At 43.4% G+C, this 17,284-nt stretch overlaps 2 protein-coding genes across 3 annotated transcripts in view; one reads left to right on the plus strand and one right to left on the minus strand.

The window, feature by feature from the left end:
* Positions 1-17,284, plus strand: part of AMFR (autocrine motility factor receptor) — a 414,702-nt gene that overhangs the window by 230,653 nt on the left and 166,765 nt on the right. The window lies entirely within an intron of this gene.
* Positions 2,810-17,284, minus strand: part of NUP93 (nucleoporin 93) — a 74,692-nt gene continuing 60,217 nt past the window's right edge. For both annotated transcript variants that reach the window (XM_069868680.1, XM_069868681.1), the window contains 13 exons: positions 16,702-16,859; positions 15,948-16,113; positions 15,065-15,158; positions 13,836-14,027; positions 13,474-13,600; positions 13,289-13,361; positions 12,913-12,957; positions 11,213-11,329; positions 10,457-10,575; positions 9,308-9,425; positions 8,852-8,935; positions 7,953-8,081; positions 2,810-3,037 (listed from right to left, as the gene is read on the minus strand). In XM_069868680.1, the coding sequence (XP_069724781.1) occupies positions 2,927-3,037; positions 7,953-8,081; positions 8,852-8,935; positions 9,308-9,425; positions 10,457-10,575; positions 11,213-11,329; positions 12,913-12,957; positions 13,289-13,361; positions 13,474-13,600; positions 13,836-14,027; positions 15,065-15,158; positions 15,948-16,113; positions 16,702-16,859 (1,533 nt within the window). In that variant the 3' untranslated portion in view covers positions 2,810-2,926. The remainder of the gene's footprint in view (positions 3,038-7,952; positions 8,082-8,851; positions 8,936-9,307; positions 9,426-10,456; positions 10,576-11,212; positions 11,330-12,912; positions 12,958-13,288; positions 13,362-13,473; positions 13,601-13,835; positions 14,028-15,064; positions 15,159-15,947; positions 16,114-16,701; positions 16,860-17,284) is intronic.

The raw sequence follows: 17,284 nt of genomic DNA on the forward strand, positions 1-17,284 counted from the left end.
GGAAAACCATGGGGGCGCCTTATTCATCAAGGCACCAGAAAATATATCAGAACCTATCCCAATGCATCAGAGTCCTTCAAGTCATGCAGGGGAGAGCCAGAGTTGTCAAATCCAGGCCCAGTCGTGGAGCTGGAAGCCACCACTCTGGGAAACACAGGAAGATGGACGGGCTGCAACGCTCACAACCTGCACAGGAGCAAGAAGAAATCACAGGGCAATCAACAAGAAATAATCCCAACTATCCATGGCACCTTCTGTTATACCCATCACCTCTCTCATCTGAAACAGGGCTGGGCTTTACCTTTCCAGGGTCAGGACCAAAGATTTGCCTCCCTGGGGTTTATGTCCTGTCTGTTCATCACAGAATGACCATCTTGGCTTTACAAAGCACGACATAATTCAGTTTCTGCTTAGCTTAGAAAGGACTAGAGGCTGTAGTCATCATCACCGAGTACAAAGGCAGCGAACTGCATGCAGACATCAATTCTCTTTAACTGACGCCTGTGAAGGCTGAGGAGCACCAGAAACCATCTGTGCCAGCCGCCCTCAAAGTGCAGACAGCAAAAGGGCAACGTGCTGCTTTTAAAAGGTCCCTAGGTTCAACATCTGACATCAGAAATGATGGCTTCAGGGAGCAGGGGGTTGGCAAAAGGCAGAAAAGGGTCCTGCAAGTGGCAGTGGTAGGAGTGGAGCCCCAACGGGCTTCTGTCACCGTGGGAAGCGGGGAGAGGGAATTACAGCAGGGAAAGGGGCCTCCACCCTCCCCAAATGGGCTTTGGCAGACGCTCTTGCTCAGGTCAGTGGTTGCCCGAGGACAGGTACAGGCTCACCAGCTTCTCCGTACAGGAGGTGGTTTGGTGCTGGGGAAACTCAGGGACAGGGGCCGAGTGCCAGCAGGGAAAACAGGAGCAGGGTTTCTCCTGCAGGACTGTTCATGGGGCAATCCTGGCCCAACCAGGACTATCTGCAAGCTTTTTGGTAACATGTTCTCTAGGGGATCGGATGAATTTTCAGCTGGGACAGAGCAAGCACTCCCATGTGAATATGCCAGGAATGTTAATAACCAACACAGCTTTCCATGCTCACCCGTTGGCATTTTGTCATTCAACTCCCCCCCCCGTTTACCCCCAATAACTCCTTGGTAACTCACCAGATCCCCCTTTATTCGTGGGGTGTTGTCCAGGTTCCAGGTCTCTCCCAGCAATCCTGCACACGCCCTGGGACCCCTCGGTGCCACTCACCATTCCTAGCTGAACCTGCTGGGAGCCCCAGCGCTTGTTTGCTAATGCCATGAGACATGGGTTTGGGGGGCTTGGCAAGCCATCCCTGTGCCTCCTGTCCAAAAGGCTGACAAGATTTATGCTACAACACATCTGGTGGAAAAAGTAATTAGGTAATTATCGTAACATCAGTCAAATATCCCTCTACGCTGTTAAACTAAGACACTGCAAAATGAAGATGCTCTCCCATGATGTCTGTTAACATGCAAAGGTTGAAATCATGGTATCACGGAATGGTTTGGGTTGGAAGGGACCTCAAAGCCCACCCAGTTCCACCCCTGCCATGGACAGGGACACCTCTCACTAGATCCAGTTGCTCCAAACCCCATCCAACCTGGCCTTGAACACCTCCAGGGATGGGGCAGCCACCACTGCTCTGGGCAACCTGGGCCAGGGCCTCCCCACCCTCACAGAAGAACATTTCTTCCTCCGATCTCATCTCGATCTCCCCTCTTGCAGCTTGAAACCGCTCCCCCTCATCCTGTCCCTGCACACCCTAACAAGAGCCCCTCCCCAGCTTTCCTGGAGCCCCTTTCAGTCCTGGAAGCTGCTCTAAGGTCTCCCTGGAGCCTTCTCTTCTCCAGCCTGAACAACCCCAACTCTCTCAGCCTCACATTTTATTGCCTGTTCTGTATCCAGAACCGCACGTTTTCTTGTATCCCAATAACACAAATGGCATGAGGGCAAGACCACAGCAGTGCAGAAGGACGTGTTTGCAGGGAGCAATCAAGAGTAACCATAACCACTCCTTCCATTTCATATCAAAGACAGGCAGCTGTATTAAAGAGAAAAGCTTGTGACACAGCACGGTCCATGGGCTTTCACAACAATTTAGTTGCAGCTCAAAACATTCACAGCTAACTGATTTTTAATGTCCCTGCTTTAATGGGACTCGCATTTTCCACTAAATCAGCAGCAGCACCTGCCCATGCCCAATGCATCCACACTTGGATTTCTCTGGCCAGCTTCCTTACTGCTCCTGGTGAACTCAGTTTGGGATTATTTTGAATGCAACTGGCTAAAAACCCACGTGTTGATCACACATATTTCTCCTACCAAAATATAGCTGTTTCAAATCCCAGCCGCTCCTGTGAAAGCCTCGGGAGCTATAGGGTTTGCAGAGCTGCGTAAATCCGAGACAGGGACCCAAGATTTTAAACTTTGTTAAGTGTAAAGTAGTCTTCGTCACACACTGAGCTCTTTTGCACCTCAAACACAAACACAATGCAAACAATGTTATGGACTGACAGCAGTGTCTCACACAGGTGGTGTATCATCAACAGGTTTTGAACACTTAACATGCATTCAAAAAAACAAAAAAGCCCTAAAAGTTCCAAGCTGGATGTTCAGCAAGCATTAAATCAAACTTTTTGTCTCCATCTTCTCTCCTGCTATAAAATTGCTCATCCACTGCCCTACAGCAGATCTACAGCTTCTTTCTCTGCACAGCTAATTCTTTTTCTAAGCATAAACCACATTAAATAAAATGAATAAAAACATAAAAGCACAAAAATCAGTGAAAATGAAAATGTCAAAAACAAACAGAAATCAAAGAAATTTATTTCCATCAACAAAAATACAGAATACAGAACGATACTGGTCCAACCAGGCACAGGATGCTGCAACCCTACGCAAAAGCTTCTCTGCTAATTCATAAGGACCTCCATTTGCACCAGTCTTGCATTTGTGTCTCCCGATGTTCTGTAAGGGATCATTCCAGCAAAAGTTATGAGTGCACGAGCTTGAGATCGAAGTTGCTAAAAAACAGAAAAATAAAGCACAGTTACTTTAGTATCAAAAAACTCCTAGTGAAAGCTGAGTTGGACATGAGTTAAACACTTGCCTTTCCCAACAGGCAAATGCAATCTTTATTTCTCAGAGCTGCTCTCTTGATAACATCTCTCTTGGAAGGAAATCCAATTATTTCCTTTTCCAACTATTAAAAGCATTTCAAATTTCCCTTTTGCTTAAACAAATAATGCCATTTATATAAAATTATCCAAGAAAACACACTGCCAACAATATGTACTGGAACAATCTTGACATTTCTACATGAAGTGGGCTTTCCCAGGGCAAAAGAGTTCTCTCCCACCTTGCAAAATATGAAGTTGACCCTGCTGAAATAATTCACCAAACATTCACAAAGCAGAAGCACTAGAAACAAACCGGTGGTGCCACACACAGGCCTGGGGTCTCCAGCATCACCTACATCCTTAAAGGCTCTTCATTCTGTAATACGATGGTGTTGCATTCAGGGACCTTTGTCTAACGTAACTAAATTCCTCCTTGTGCACCAGAAGGCTACGTTATGCCTGTATCCCTTCAGCTGTTACTTCTTTCATTTGTTAAAACCGCTAGTAAATTAGAAGTAGAATCATTCATAGACTCACAGAATAACCAGGTTGGAAGAGACCCACCGGATTATCGAGTCCAACCATTCCTATCAAACACTAAACCATGTCCCTCAGCACCTAGTCCACCCATGCCTTAAACACCTCCAGGGAAGATGACAGGAGAATAGAGAGAGCCCCAATCTTTATGGAAAAGCATGCAGACTGATTGTTTTGATTGCTCACAGTGCTTTCTTCTTAAATATTAAGCATTCCAAATTACTGCACTAGAAGATCCCACTGTTCAAATCTTTCTTTAGTCTACCATCTGTGGGGAAAGACGAATCAGCTTTGGTTGCAGTGGGCATGGTAAATCTGACAGCAGGAACTTTCAAATGGAGAAGTGACCATTAAACAGCCGGGAACAGTTGTAAACACCATCCCTGATGCCCCTCTGGGCAATTCTACCCCTTTTTCAGGGTGATGTTAAATGAGCCAGTTATTCAATGGCAACAGAGGAGCTTTGGAAGACAATAATGGAAAAGCTGGGATGCTCACCTGTTTGTTTCAAGACGCTGTGTAAATGCTACTGCTTAAGCTGTGCAAAACACCTTTAACTTTACACATGGGGCAGGAAAGCAAGTTTTTTATAGCACTGAGATCAGGGCCCTTTAATCTTCTGTTTCCGTTATCCTGCCTGAAGGGAAGCTGTGACTTGTTGCTGTCTACAAAGCCTGGTGGCCTAGCTGAAACACAGAGCGGTTCTCATCCCACGCTATGTCCCTGTCTGGCTGAGGGCGGATGAACACCAAGAGCTGCAGTCGGCATGCAGCGCTGCAGCAGGAGGCACTCCTCCCTTCCTTAGGCCGCTGGGGTACACAGCAAAACTGAGACAGACCCAGTCGCTACAAAGCTCCCTGGACAGCTTTCCCAGCCCTAAGTTACCACCTGGTTAACACCAATGCACTGGCTACTTGACAAAGTGGCCTGGAAATCACTTGTTCCATTCCAGTCACAGACAACTCTTCTTCTAGTTTGCTTCCAAATCTGCTAAACAGCAAGGCTCTGTAGTTCTGTCTGACCTGTTGCCTTTCTGTGGAGGTCAAAACAGGTGGGAGATGAAAAAAAGCATAACAAGGTGTCTGACTCTTGGGAATTAAAATACTGAGAGGCAGACACTCTAACTGTGTCTCAGGAAGGCTTAGGAGCAGTGCACGTTACTGCTCCCTTAATCTTTTCAGTGGCAATGATAACAGAGCTGGTCCACTTTTAAAAAATCAAAACAACAGGATAGGTTGCAATACTTCAGGAAGAATGAATGGAAGTTTGCAGAGGTTAAGAGCGGCCTGGAGGTCTAGGTGTTCTATTGGCTGTAATTACCTAATGAATGTTAGAGTTGCTGGCAATTTACAGTAAGACCACAAATTAAAAAAAAAAAAAAACCAAAGAATTCCATTCGTTTCATGACTTAATTGTGCCACCGAGATAAAGCCCTTGGGCTGCTCCAGAGAGTTTGCCACCCAGGATCAGGGCGGGGAGCATATGACATTGCTGTCACGCACTCACGGCACCTGGGTTAGGGCTGTCACCGCAGCCGTGGTTCTGGCGCTGCTGTCTGGGCTCGCTGCAAGCTCTGCCTGACATCTGACAAGACGGATCAGCGAGCGGGACAGGGCTTTGCTCCCTCATTCCCAAAACTAATCCATGTAGATACATTAAAAGACTCAAAACACAGCATAGGTGATTTCATTCAGAAATAAACAAAATGCTAGCTCTGACCCCGAACCCATACATTTCTAAACAAAGTCCATTTCAACACCACAGTGGGACAGCAGTCGTTCCAGCAGAGACAGTCACTGGGTTCAGGAGGCTCCAGAGGTGCGATTCCTCCCCATCCTGCCCTCGCTGCTGGGTCTGCACTGCTCCTGCCCAAGCCCTTCTACTCTCTATCCATTACAGCAGCATCTCACCTCGGGCAGTCGGCAGACCAGTGCGTGGCACCAGAGGGCAAATGTAAGAGCCGTGTGTTCCTATGCTGGGAGACTCCATTCCCTGTTACTCAGACTTACAAACAGCTGTTATCTCGTGTTTACAAATTCTTCTGGTATACAGAGGGATTTGAATCTGTCTGCTCTGCTGGATCTACAGCAAATTTCAATAGGTTGTTCAAGGAAAAGTGATATTTTTTGCTTGTGCTGTCTACTGGGCAACGCGCCGAGATTGTTAAAGCTTTGGGAAGAGCATGATATTCCCTAAAATTTGCTTTCCTGTGGAAAAAAGAAAAGCTGCCTTTCTCCCAGGGAAGTTCAAATAAAAAAATTCTTGCCAAGCACTGCCTGCAGAAGCTCCTATCTGCTTTCTCTGTTCAGGTGAACAGGGAGGCTTCACTGAAGAAACACCTCTCTCCTCACATTTGAAATGCCCTCAATTTTTCCCACCACTAAAATCCCCTGAGTTGCTTCCCAGATAGGGAAACTGAAGTGACCTAGAAATTCTTCAGGCTAAGAAAAAGGGGGAACGCAGGCTAAAGCTGTTCTTACCCTACCCTCCTTGTGCCCAGGTTTGGTATTCTTCCACGTATGCAAAACTTCAGGCAGCCGGGAGCTACAGGGCAGTAGGTTTTTCCTCTCCAGCTAATCCTACATTGCCAGATTTATGGTCCCTTCTGACATTACAGTCGAGCTCTTCTCTCATCACCCCCTGACTGCAGAGGCAGCAGGCACTTGTCTCTTCTGACCATTAAGCACAGCTTTTATTGCACGTGACTTGGAAACCCTGCCTCTCCAACACCACTGATACTCTGCTGCCAGGAGATCCCACCACAAGGCCAGAAGCTTGATTAACGAAACTTGAAGCCTGAAAAAACAGAGACTTTCAAGTGTTTTTAACAAGGTACATCATCAGCTGATCTCCACAGCTGTAACAGGACCAGAGTGCAGAGCGTGTTTATGAAGCACACTCACGCTGAGCATGTTGTTGATGTGATACGATGTCATGGTGACTTCCTTCTACACAAACTCCTGCTCGCAAAGCTGCTGATCCCACTGCCCATCAGCCCAACAATCCTTGGTAGGCCATGGTTATGACAGCACCGCACCCCTATGGAGATGGTAAATGCTTCTAGATAACGCACAGGACTGAAATCACAAACCCAAGATAAACGGCTCACTTGGAAAGCAGGAAGCTAAGGCAGTTTGCTCAGCATCAACCCTATGAACACTCAGAGCAGGTAACAATTTACGTTAGCCTGAGGCTTCTTCACACAGGCAGAATTCAAGGTGGGAGAAGCCCAGGCAGCATGCACCCTTCTCCAGCACTGCTGATCTGGAGTACAAGCACAGCGTCGAGGCAGGATCCTGTAGCTCACACAGGCTGCACCCCAAAGACAAAAGCTGTATTGCTACTTGAGCACTTAAATTTCTGATGTAATTTAAAATGCTACTGGGATTTTTACCAATATTGCAATTTACAGACAAAGGACACATTTGTGGATGACGAAAGCCTGGAATAAAGCTGGCTGTGGCCCAAGCTGGTTCCCTTCTCAAAAGGAGCTGATATTCATTTCCTAATCTGCAAGGTGGGATGAGTGGTTTGGCCTTGGTTTTCAAGTGCCTCTGGCAGCTTTAACTTATTAAAAGCTACAACACCAAACCCAACAACAGCTAAGCTGAGAGCCCTTCTGCTCAACACAGCCCATTGACAGGTGAGTGCTCACAAATCTGGCTGTGCCCTGTAAGTGGCATCTATTTTGAGGCCTGCTGGAGGTGTGGGCTCCTATCATTGGTCGGGGAAATGCTTCAGCTCCAGCTCCAGCAGTGAAGTCAGTCAAACCCACTGCTGTCAGCCATTCAAACCAGGTCACCAGACCAATCACCGCAGCAGCTGGGAGCTGCCCGCTCCGCTGCGGAGGCAGCAGAACGGCGCTGGCAAACTGCTGCACCACCTGAACGTACTTGAACTTCTCAGTGTACTGCCCAAGGACACTGTGGAAATACCAGCCCACATCACTAGAGAAGCGAGCGAAGGGGAGAAGTCAAGGAATGCTTGTTTTCTCTTGCTAGGAGGTGGATATATAGCGTAATACATCTTAATTAGCTCCATGCCATTTAGAGCAATATCCTTTCTTTACACAAAGCTGAAGTTACAAAAGCCTAGTCTCAACACTCTAAGTAACTGAGCAAGATGAGTAGTCCAAGACTCCAAGTAACTGGGCAAGTCAAAAGTGAAGACCATTACACCATTACATTATGAAGATATTCACAGTTATTTGTAATCCATGCCCTTGAAGTCAGGAGAAAAAGGAAGTAGGAAAACTTGTCAGACGCAAGGATGATAATCTTACCGAATCTCTATCTTCCATTACCCGCTGGGGTCTGGCAGGAGTGGCTGGGCTAGTGCCTTTCATCCTCTTATACTGGGTGAATAAAATATTCATGGTTGCAAGCAGGACCTCAGATAAATTGTGCCTGATCTACACAAAGAAGGGGGAAAAAGAAACATACATTGCAATGAAGAATAGGTTGGCAGAATCATTACTGTTGCTGTGACATCAGAAAACCAAGCAGGGATAACTATGGTTGATACATCGTTGTATAACAGTTACACATTTAATAGTTACTCCTGCTGTGATTCCACCACCTGGCACAAAAACTTACCCAGAGTTCCGAGACAGCTACGCATAAAGGCTGCACTTCCATGTTGGAGAGGTGCAGTTCAGATAAAACCCAAAGCACTTGAACACAAAACACACCCAAATACGCACAAACGCTGTATAAAAGAGAAGTCTCATCCTTGAGTTAAAACAGTTCAAAAGCAATAATACCTTTCCATTATGCTTCATCTGCTAACACCCAAATACATGAGTTCCTCTAGTTTGGAAGGAAGGAAACACAAGCCCCTACAAATGCTTGGTGACCATTAAGAGCATGGAAGAACTAAGCCAGCAGCACAGCTGAAAGTTTTCTCTATTGCAAATTCTTGAATTAAATTCGGTAAGTTCAGAGAGATTCAGATCTGCAGGTGCTTTCTTCAAAATGGAGACAGGACTTCTCAGCAGGGAATTCCTAGTGCTCCGAGGAGCAGCCTTGAGGAGAAAAAGTTGCAAGCCAAGAATCTACTTGTATGAAATAATTCCATCCTATCCCCCCATTAAAGAATAAGAATGATGAGATGACGAGGTTTTAAGATCCTTTTAACAAAGCAAAAGGCTTTCAGAAGCTAAACCCAAGAGACATTACTTACTTCATCGCTGAAATTCCGGAAGGCAGCAACTCTCTCCTCTATACAGTCTTGGCTAAGAGGTACAAGCTTTAGGCGTTCAATAACCTTCAAAAAGAAAACAGGAATCTGAGTAGGTAATCAATGTTCTATGTACCATATACAGTTAAAGTATATTTTTTAAGTTTTAATTAAATGCTACCGATTTCATTCAAGACAAATAATGTCATTATTATTTATTGGTTTATCTCCTCACATTGTTGACTAGCAGGAATATTTTGCTCAATGTTTACAAAAAGGCTCCAGAAAGATTGTCCCCATCATCAAGCAACAGAGACATATTTTTAAATTATTACTGAATTAATGGTACCTTCTCACTCATGAAACAATTTTTTTGTTTTAAGTGATGTTATTTGAGACATTCTGGGCTTTCAAGGGCATTAGGAAGGCTGCACTTCAAACAGAACTCTTGAAACTTACATCAAAGGCCCTGTCAATGTGACCAGAGTGATATTCATCAAAAAACGTGATTAAGTCTAGCAGAAGGTAGAACGTGGAGTCAATGGATTTCTTTGCACTTATCCCCTGAGCTTTGTACCTAAAAGAAATTGTTTTACAATGTTATTGTGCAAAATGGCAACCATTTATAAATGTTCTCTTGCAGGTCTTGGAAACAGAGACATCAAGCACAAGGACAGAAAGCGTCTAATAAAGGACAGCTTTCATTTTTCTTGAGAGGCAGAATTTTCATGGGTTATGTTTTTTTAAAGATACTTCTAATTCACTTCTATTTTTCCATCAGATTCAGCATTTGTTTCCTCTCAAATGCTCACATTTCCCATATTCATAGGGAAAACAGTGACAGGAACCAGAGAACTGCAAGGCAAGCAAAGCGCTGTACAAGCACGACTGCCTGCTTCAGGCAAGAACTTAAGAGTTAAAAAATGGATTAGATGCTTCTACATGCTCTCTCTAGCTACACTTGCATCCAGGAGATGGACTGGAGGGCTGTCTGCTCGCACTCCTCACTTCCACTTGTCTCTTTTATAAACATGGCACTTCCTTACAGTAACAGGCTGTGGAAGTGAGGCTCACTGGTTGTATTAGCCACATAAGCACCTCAGCTTAAATGTTCCCTCTTCTGCTCTCATTAAAGCAGCAGTGAAATACAGTTTTCAGATGGCTCCCGAATGTGGCCACTCTGCTGTTACAACTCAGAATTGCTGGTTTTGTATTTCTCTCAACACTATTCCAAACAGGTGAATTGTGTGCAATGATACTCTTACGATATGTTGCTTTAAAAATAATCAAAACCACACAATTCACCCTATTTATTGCTCTTTAATAGGCTCCGACTCCTGCTGGCAATCCTGCAGTTCCCTTTTCCCAATTCACCTACAGATAAAACCTCTTGCCAAATTTACCTGCCCTGCCCCTGCAGATCACATTTCTGGTGTCAGCACTGCAAGTCAGCATGAGCAGGACAGGGTAAACCGACCTCTCCTCTGTCTTCCACAGCAGGAAAGACATTCTGTTTGGGATGCCACAGTTCAACCAGCAGAAAGAAAGCCAGGAATGAACACCCACTGAACTGACAGTCCCAGGTGAGGTCCTGCCCCCTTGTCTTACCTCTCAGCAATGGAATGGGCCATGTTCTTCAACCGCTCTTTGTTTGACTGCGGAGTGCCCATCTGGGGAACAACGGGACTGAGGAGCTTGTTCATCAGTTCTAAAACTTTGTCAGGGTTCTGTTGGCATTACAGTTACCCACAAATAAAAGAAGCATGTTAGGACGTAGTGTTTTAATCTCATCAAAAAAGCAGAAAGATCTCATGCAGTGGTGCCCGTTGCAAGCTCAGAGATGCCTCCCTCCCACCGAGTCAAGATCCAATTAGCTAATGAGCAACATAACACCGCTGACTCACGTGAAAAGCTATTTTCCCCTATTTTTTCTCTAAAACAGTTGCTATGGTTGTATTCACTTTTATTTTTAAAACATCTCAAAAGGAAACAAGAGTATTTCCTGTAAAACCAACTACTTTAGATTTCAATTCAGCATCTATGAAACTGGAAGAGCACACTCCAGGTAAGTAACCTCACTAGCCAGAATACAATCATGCAGGGAGCAATCTCTTCAAATGACCACATTGATCAAGAACCAGGATGTCTTAAATCAGAATGGGTCGGAGTATAATCCATCTGGGTTTGCTCACTGAAACCCCTTCTCCATGCAGCCAATGGTTCTGCTTTAACAGTAGCAGAAATAAACTGCTTGAATAAGGGCAATTCAATCTCCAAGATGAAATTTAACCAGCTAATCACAGGGAGAATGCTTGGAAAAGCATAGTGAATCAGGTACACATATATAAGGCAGCACATATTTACCTTTGCAAGGTCATAGAGTTTTGCAGCTTCTTCAAACAACCCTTTGTTTTCTGCTGCAGAAGCCACTTTGTTAATAATGGGTTTTGTGTCACTTGTGAACTTGTCTATCACTCCAGGCTAAAGAAGCGAGACAAAAACGAAAGGAGAGAAATTGGGTTGCTTAATAACTCTGGAATACACTGTCAAGGCAATGAACATTTACATGTTGGATTATGATTAGAATGGCCCATACATTTCCATGGGAACACGCAAAAGGGGCACGTTAAAAATAGACAGAGCTCCTGTGAGAGAGACTTTATCCAAAACAGAGTCAGCACTGAGACATCTGCGGTTTCTAATTCATTCAAAACGACCCAGATAACAGGTCAAATTCTGAATTGTTTTAATTGCTGATGACACATTACAGAGGAGAGGAAAGCACAAAAGACTTCAACGTGCCAGGGTCTCCAGGGATGCTGTTTTGTGTATCCTGGCACAACAGGTCGCCAGTGAAATCTTACACAGATGAATCAAAGGGCAACAAGAATTTTTAAAGAAACAATAAACACAAGTAGAATAAAAGAGAGGAAAGAGCCAAAGATGTCTGGAAAGGCTTTTACTGTAGTTGAGGATGGCAGAATAAGACTATATAACCTAGAATAATTTATTTTAAAAGTAAGATTGCTGGTTTCATGCCAAAGAAACACAAGAATACAGTCACATTTAAAAAGAACGGAGTAAAGACAAGAAAATATGATTCACTACTAATGGTGAATCTAAATACTATCTATCTTACAAAGAACGGTAAAATTAAACATATCTGTAAAGATCACTGAGTTACCTCGCTCTTGTGTGTCCAACCTCACTTTTAAACTGAGAGGAAAGAGATCTAAAAGAAAATCCTGCCAGAAATATCTTCTTTTTTTTTTTATAGAAGCAATGACTGCAGCACAAGCCCTAATCTTAAAACTAAGTTTTAAACAGACCTGAAGTCTGCTTCACACAAAAAGCTTCCAAACTTGCCATAAACAGAAAAACTCCATTGATTATCTGAAATTTTAATCATTTGCATGCACTCTCCCTCTTTTCATGTGCAACCATAAAGTTTCTGTTACCTTCTGACAGCATAAGCTTAGATTTTACTTTTAGATTATTGCTTTTACAGCAGAAGATGCATCACAACTACGAATGGCTGATCTTTGATCCAATGCCTACCCTCATCTCTATGGAGAAGACAGATCACTTGTGGCTATGCCTGTGGTCTGTTTGCCCTTGCTCCCTTCATTACAAGGATTTTTAATGGGCTGCAATACATTTCTTCTCCAAGGTGACTGAGGATAATGTCACATGCATAGTTTTCACACACTCTTTGGTTAAGAGAATCTCACACCCGCTTACAGGCAAGTCATTTTTACTAACTGCTTTTTATTAACGTGCACTAGATTCCATTTCCTGCTCAAAGATGAAATTCTGACCTCACTGAAGTTACCCAATACAGAGACACGGTTTGCCCTGCAGCTCCTGACCTGCCTTCTGCTAGGGCAGGTCATAGATTGTTCTGTCTCATACAAATCTCATACTTGGAGAACTTGCACATTTCCAAACACAGCAATCATTTGGCTGTAGAAAATAAAGAAAAGCAAGAAAGCCTCACGACTACCTCAGAAATCACACATAGCTTGCACTTTTATATAAAATATAAACATAAATTGTCAACTCACCTTCCTACTGCCATCGTTTTCCAGCTTCCCAAGAATCATATCAAACTATATGCACACAGATGTAATGTCAGAAAAAAGGAAACAAAACCAGAGAGGTGAATTGCACATATCTCAACATAATTATCAAGTACAAAGATGTAGTCATGAATGAATGAACAGCGACTGATGTTAGAATTATTTGTATATAAATGAATAACAGGCAAAAAGATGTGATTAAATAACTTAAACATATGGTCATCGTGAGAGCTCCTGTCACCTAGGTCTGCATCAGGCAGAAAGGGTAAACAACTGTTTAAGGCAGTCCTGTCTAATAAAGATTTCAATGAAGAAATGAATTTCAGTTTAGGTGAGGAAGGCAAAACATGGCCAAACATACCTCTCTGCTTTCAATTACAAGTTCGCTAACGCAACGCAAGAACATATTCTCTCCTTGGCTGTCCTTCTCATTCCTACAAAAGAAAGGGAAGGAGAAAAATATTCCTGTTTCTGAGAACTTCACAAATAAGAATTATTAAGCAGTAATAACTAGGAGAACATCTAGAGCCATATATTAGCTCCTACCTGAGAAAGTAGAAGTACTGCAGAGCTTCCCTTGGGTCCGTTGATTCAAACTTACGGGTGTAAAGCATCAAAAGCCGCACAAAATTTAAGCGCCTGATTCCAGGAGGGTCACCAGCTTCATGGCTTACTGCAATGTCAGAAACAGCACTATCAGAGAATCTAATGCCAGGAAATGTCGCTCTGATCTTCATCTCAAATCGAGCTCTGGATCACAGCTCTAATGTAACTAATACAATTGACTTTTAGAAGACTTGTTATAAATGCTGCTTGTTTGATCAGTTACATAGACCTGCAGGGCCTACGGGGCATTCTAAGGGATCAGAAAGCATTCCTTTACAATAAAGTAAGTGCACACGACTTACATAGCTGTGCACTCTGCCCAGAAGATTTCAGGAGCAATTTTAACTCAAACAGGACCAACGCAACATGAACAGCATGACAACGCAAGCGCTCTGTCCGGAAGAGAAAAGCGATTGCAGCTTCAAACTGTGCTGTCAAGAACAGTACTTGGAAGTAGAGGAAAGGCTGCTGGTTCACTGCAAAATGTGATTCACCTGAAAAAAACCAAACCACAACACACATAGAGCATAAGTGGAAATTATTTTGCAAACAGAGATCACTGACAGTGAATGCTTCCTGTCTCAGTGCATCACAATTGCTTATTCAGTGCCAACAGAAATAAACACACCAGACAAAACCGAATACTGTTCCACTGCAAATATATCACGAAAGACCACAGTATAAAGATGTATTCAGGAAGTTAAAGCGAATAAACAGTTACTCAAAAAAGTTCCTTTGTTCTTTCCAGGCAATGGACCATCAGCTCTGATAGACTGCAACAGATTCTCTAGCGATCACAACTTTTTTAGACTTATGCCAATAATTTTAAACCCCTGGATTTTCCTGCTCAGTGACACCAACGGTAGCGCGTTGTATTTCTTTTCCACACATTTTTACCTGGGTGTGAGTGATGTTACAGACTAGGAATCTGGGGAGAATCAAACCCTGTATTATGTTGTGGATAGATCAAGTGATCTGATTTTGAATGACTGGAAGATAATTATGGGAAAGAGTACTCTCTTGGGCTGTGGATGTTGCTAAAACTTTCTGAAGTGGAACGAACTGTGATTTGGGTCCCCAGAAAATGACTTGAAGTAGTCATTTAAGAGAATAACAAACAAGAGATGGACACAGAGAAAAGCCTTGGAAATACACGCCTACAGTAGATAATGACTGCTTTTCTGTTCTGTATACCAAAAGCTGGAAGTTCTGCTAAAAGACATTAGTGTATTTTTGGTGAGAGAAAGGAATCCATAATTCAGAATGGATAAAGTACAAACAGCAGCAGTGTTGTTCACAGCTGAATATTTGCTCCCTGGATTGCTGGAAACGCACAGGATTCATTCATTGTGTCTTACTGAAGTCTGCCATTGCCCTAGGGAAGCAGGCTGCCCACAAACACCCTAACGATGCTGGTTGCTAGTAGAGAACTACAGAGTTTTACGGGGACTCTGGGGTTGTGTAACAACTGGAAAGCGCCCTAAGCAGAAAAGCAGAGCCCCAGCTAACACATCTCTTGGTGGCTTCTTACCATAGTCTTCTAGCAGCTGCTTCTGGAACTGTGATAATGTTAAACGGTCTTGTGGAGAACTTGCACTGCTGTCATCAAAACACACTTGGTTCAGCTAAAATACACACAGAAAGAAGCAGAGATATTTCAGCTTCACCTTGCACAAGATACGTGCTCAGAAGATATTCTTTCCTTTTGAAGCATCTCCTGAGATCTGACCAACTGACTAGAAACTACTTCTAGTCACAACATCAGGTCCATCCATGGCTGGGAAACAAAGATTTCTACGGTAGCAACAGCAGATATAACCCAGGGGTCCTTCTGTATCTGTCCATGCTGTCAAACTCCAATGCTGGGACTTTGAATACTCATTAAGCAATAATTAAAAACAGTATTTTTCTATCCAATCTTAACAAATACATTATTATACTCCCTCTTTCTGATAAAGGAGAGAAATTGGCACTGACAAGTACATTTCACGCCCCACCAGAACTGTAAGGACTTTGGACTATATAGAGACACTGACAGTGTTGCCTTCTGCCAGTTGACACCATTTCAGCCATAATCCATCCAGAAAGGAAAATTCAAAGGATCCTCAGTGTAGCCAGCTAACACTACTTTTAAAAACAGCTGACAAAGATCAGTGTCAAATGAAGAGCACGGCACTTCCCAAGACAAGTGTCCTCAAATTAACACCTGATAGCACAAGGGTAACGGAGCAGCTCTGGGACTGAGGTCCCAGCCCATCACTATCTGCAAGGTCACGCGCATCATATTGATGCAAAACACCAGACCTAGCAGTAGGGAGGAGCGGAGCAGTGTGAAAATGCAATACCACCTAGACCTGTTCTCAAAAAGAAGAAAAAAACAATCACCAACAGAACAAGCCCAACATCACACTTACTTTTAGCCAAAGATAATCTTCTGTTTTATCAGCAACTTCGCTCTGGTTATCCGTGATGTCACAGTGGCCAATAATACAATAAACAGCCCTCTTGTACGGGTCAGTATTATTTCTCAGAGCTCGTCTGTAATGAAGACGCAGTTTATTTTCTGTGGCAGGAGATAGCCTAAGGGAAAAAAAGATTGAAGGAAAAGACATGAAGCCCCTCTTTGTCTGGATACGAATTCATATAAACAGGTGCATATTCACAGCAAAGGCATGATGACAGTAAGCACTGGTTGGTATTTTTTGCACTTTCTCTTTACATCCATAGGTAAAAATGTTGTATACGTGAATTCAAACATATAATTAATGGAGAATCATGTTCAAGTACCCACTATGGGAGGTAAAAAAAGAAATCACTCTTTTTAAGGGTGCATCAATATTGTGGTAGATGAGCAGAAAAAGGGAGCTCACGCATCCTACCATTATATAGGGCAGATCTTACAGTAAAAAAGCAAAGCTACACCACTGTATTATTTTTGAAATTATTTTTTCAAACAATTCTTTCTCAATGGAGATTTCTAGACTTCAAAGCCATAAATTCAAATATGGAAAGTTCTTGTACGTAATTTGGGTAGGTAATATAAGCACCAGGCAGCCACCACTGCCAGGAGAGACCCGAGCTGCTTCTATTTTGACCAAGCCACTGATTATTTAAGTACTCCACAGCAACTCCAGCCCCTCACAAACATCTTTCCTAGCTCGCAGTTACCTTCTATCTTTACTGTGCATGTACTCCTGGAACCAGGTTTTAAACTCTCCCAGCTGGTGCTGTGCCCTTTTCACCACGTGCATGGCTGCAGTCAGATCTCCGCAGCGCATGCAGTAGTAAATCAGCGCCCAGACAGGATGGCCTTCCACCTCACCGTCCTGAAAATAAAGTAAGAAATAATTATTTTTTCCTTAAAAAAGCAGCATGTTTGAATTAATTTTCTTTGCAATTTGTGTCATTTGTTATTTCTGCCCTTATACCCACACCCTTACTTAGGTAAACAATTCTGTTTGTGTTATGGAAGCCAGAAACCACGAGGTGTAAAGGATGGGACTCCCTTCTGCCTGCCCAGACTTCAGTTCTGAGAGAGGTTCTGACAATCCCAGAAATCATACACACAGAGATATGCTCCCCATCCAGGAGGTGGATCTGGACCACCGAGGTATTAAAAGCATTTGTTTGAAACAGAAAGATACCAAACTAATCCCGGATCTCAGCAGGTAAGAAAAGGACAGCAAGCTGCAGCTACGTGGCCCCAAATGTTATAATTGGAGATGTTCAAGGCCAGGTTGGATGGGGCTTT

This window comes from Phaenicophaeus curvirostris, chromosome 14 (genome assembly GCF_032191515.1).
Source record: "Phaenicophaeus curvirostris isolate KB17595 chromosome 14, BPBGC_Pcur_1.0, whole genome shotgun sequence".
Lineage (NCBI taxonomy): Eukaryota > Metazoa > Chordata > Aves > Cuculiformes > Cuculidae > Phaenicophaeus > Phaenicophaeus curvirostris.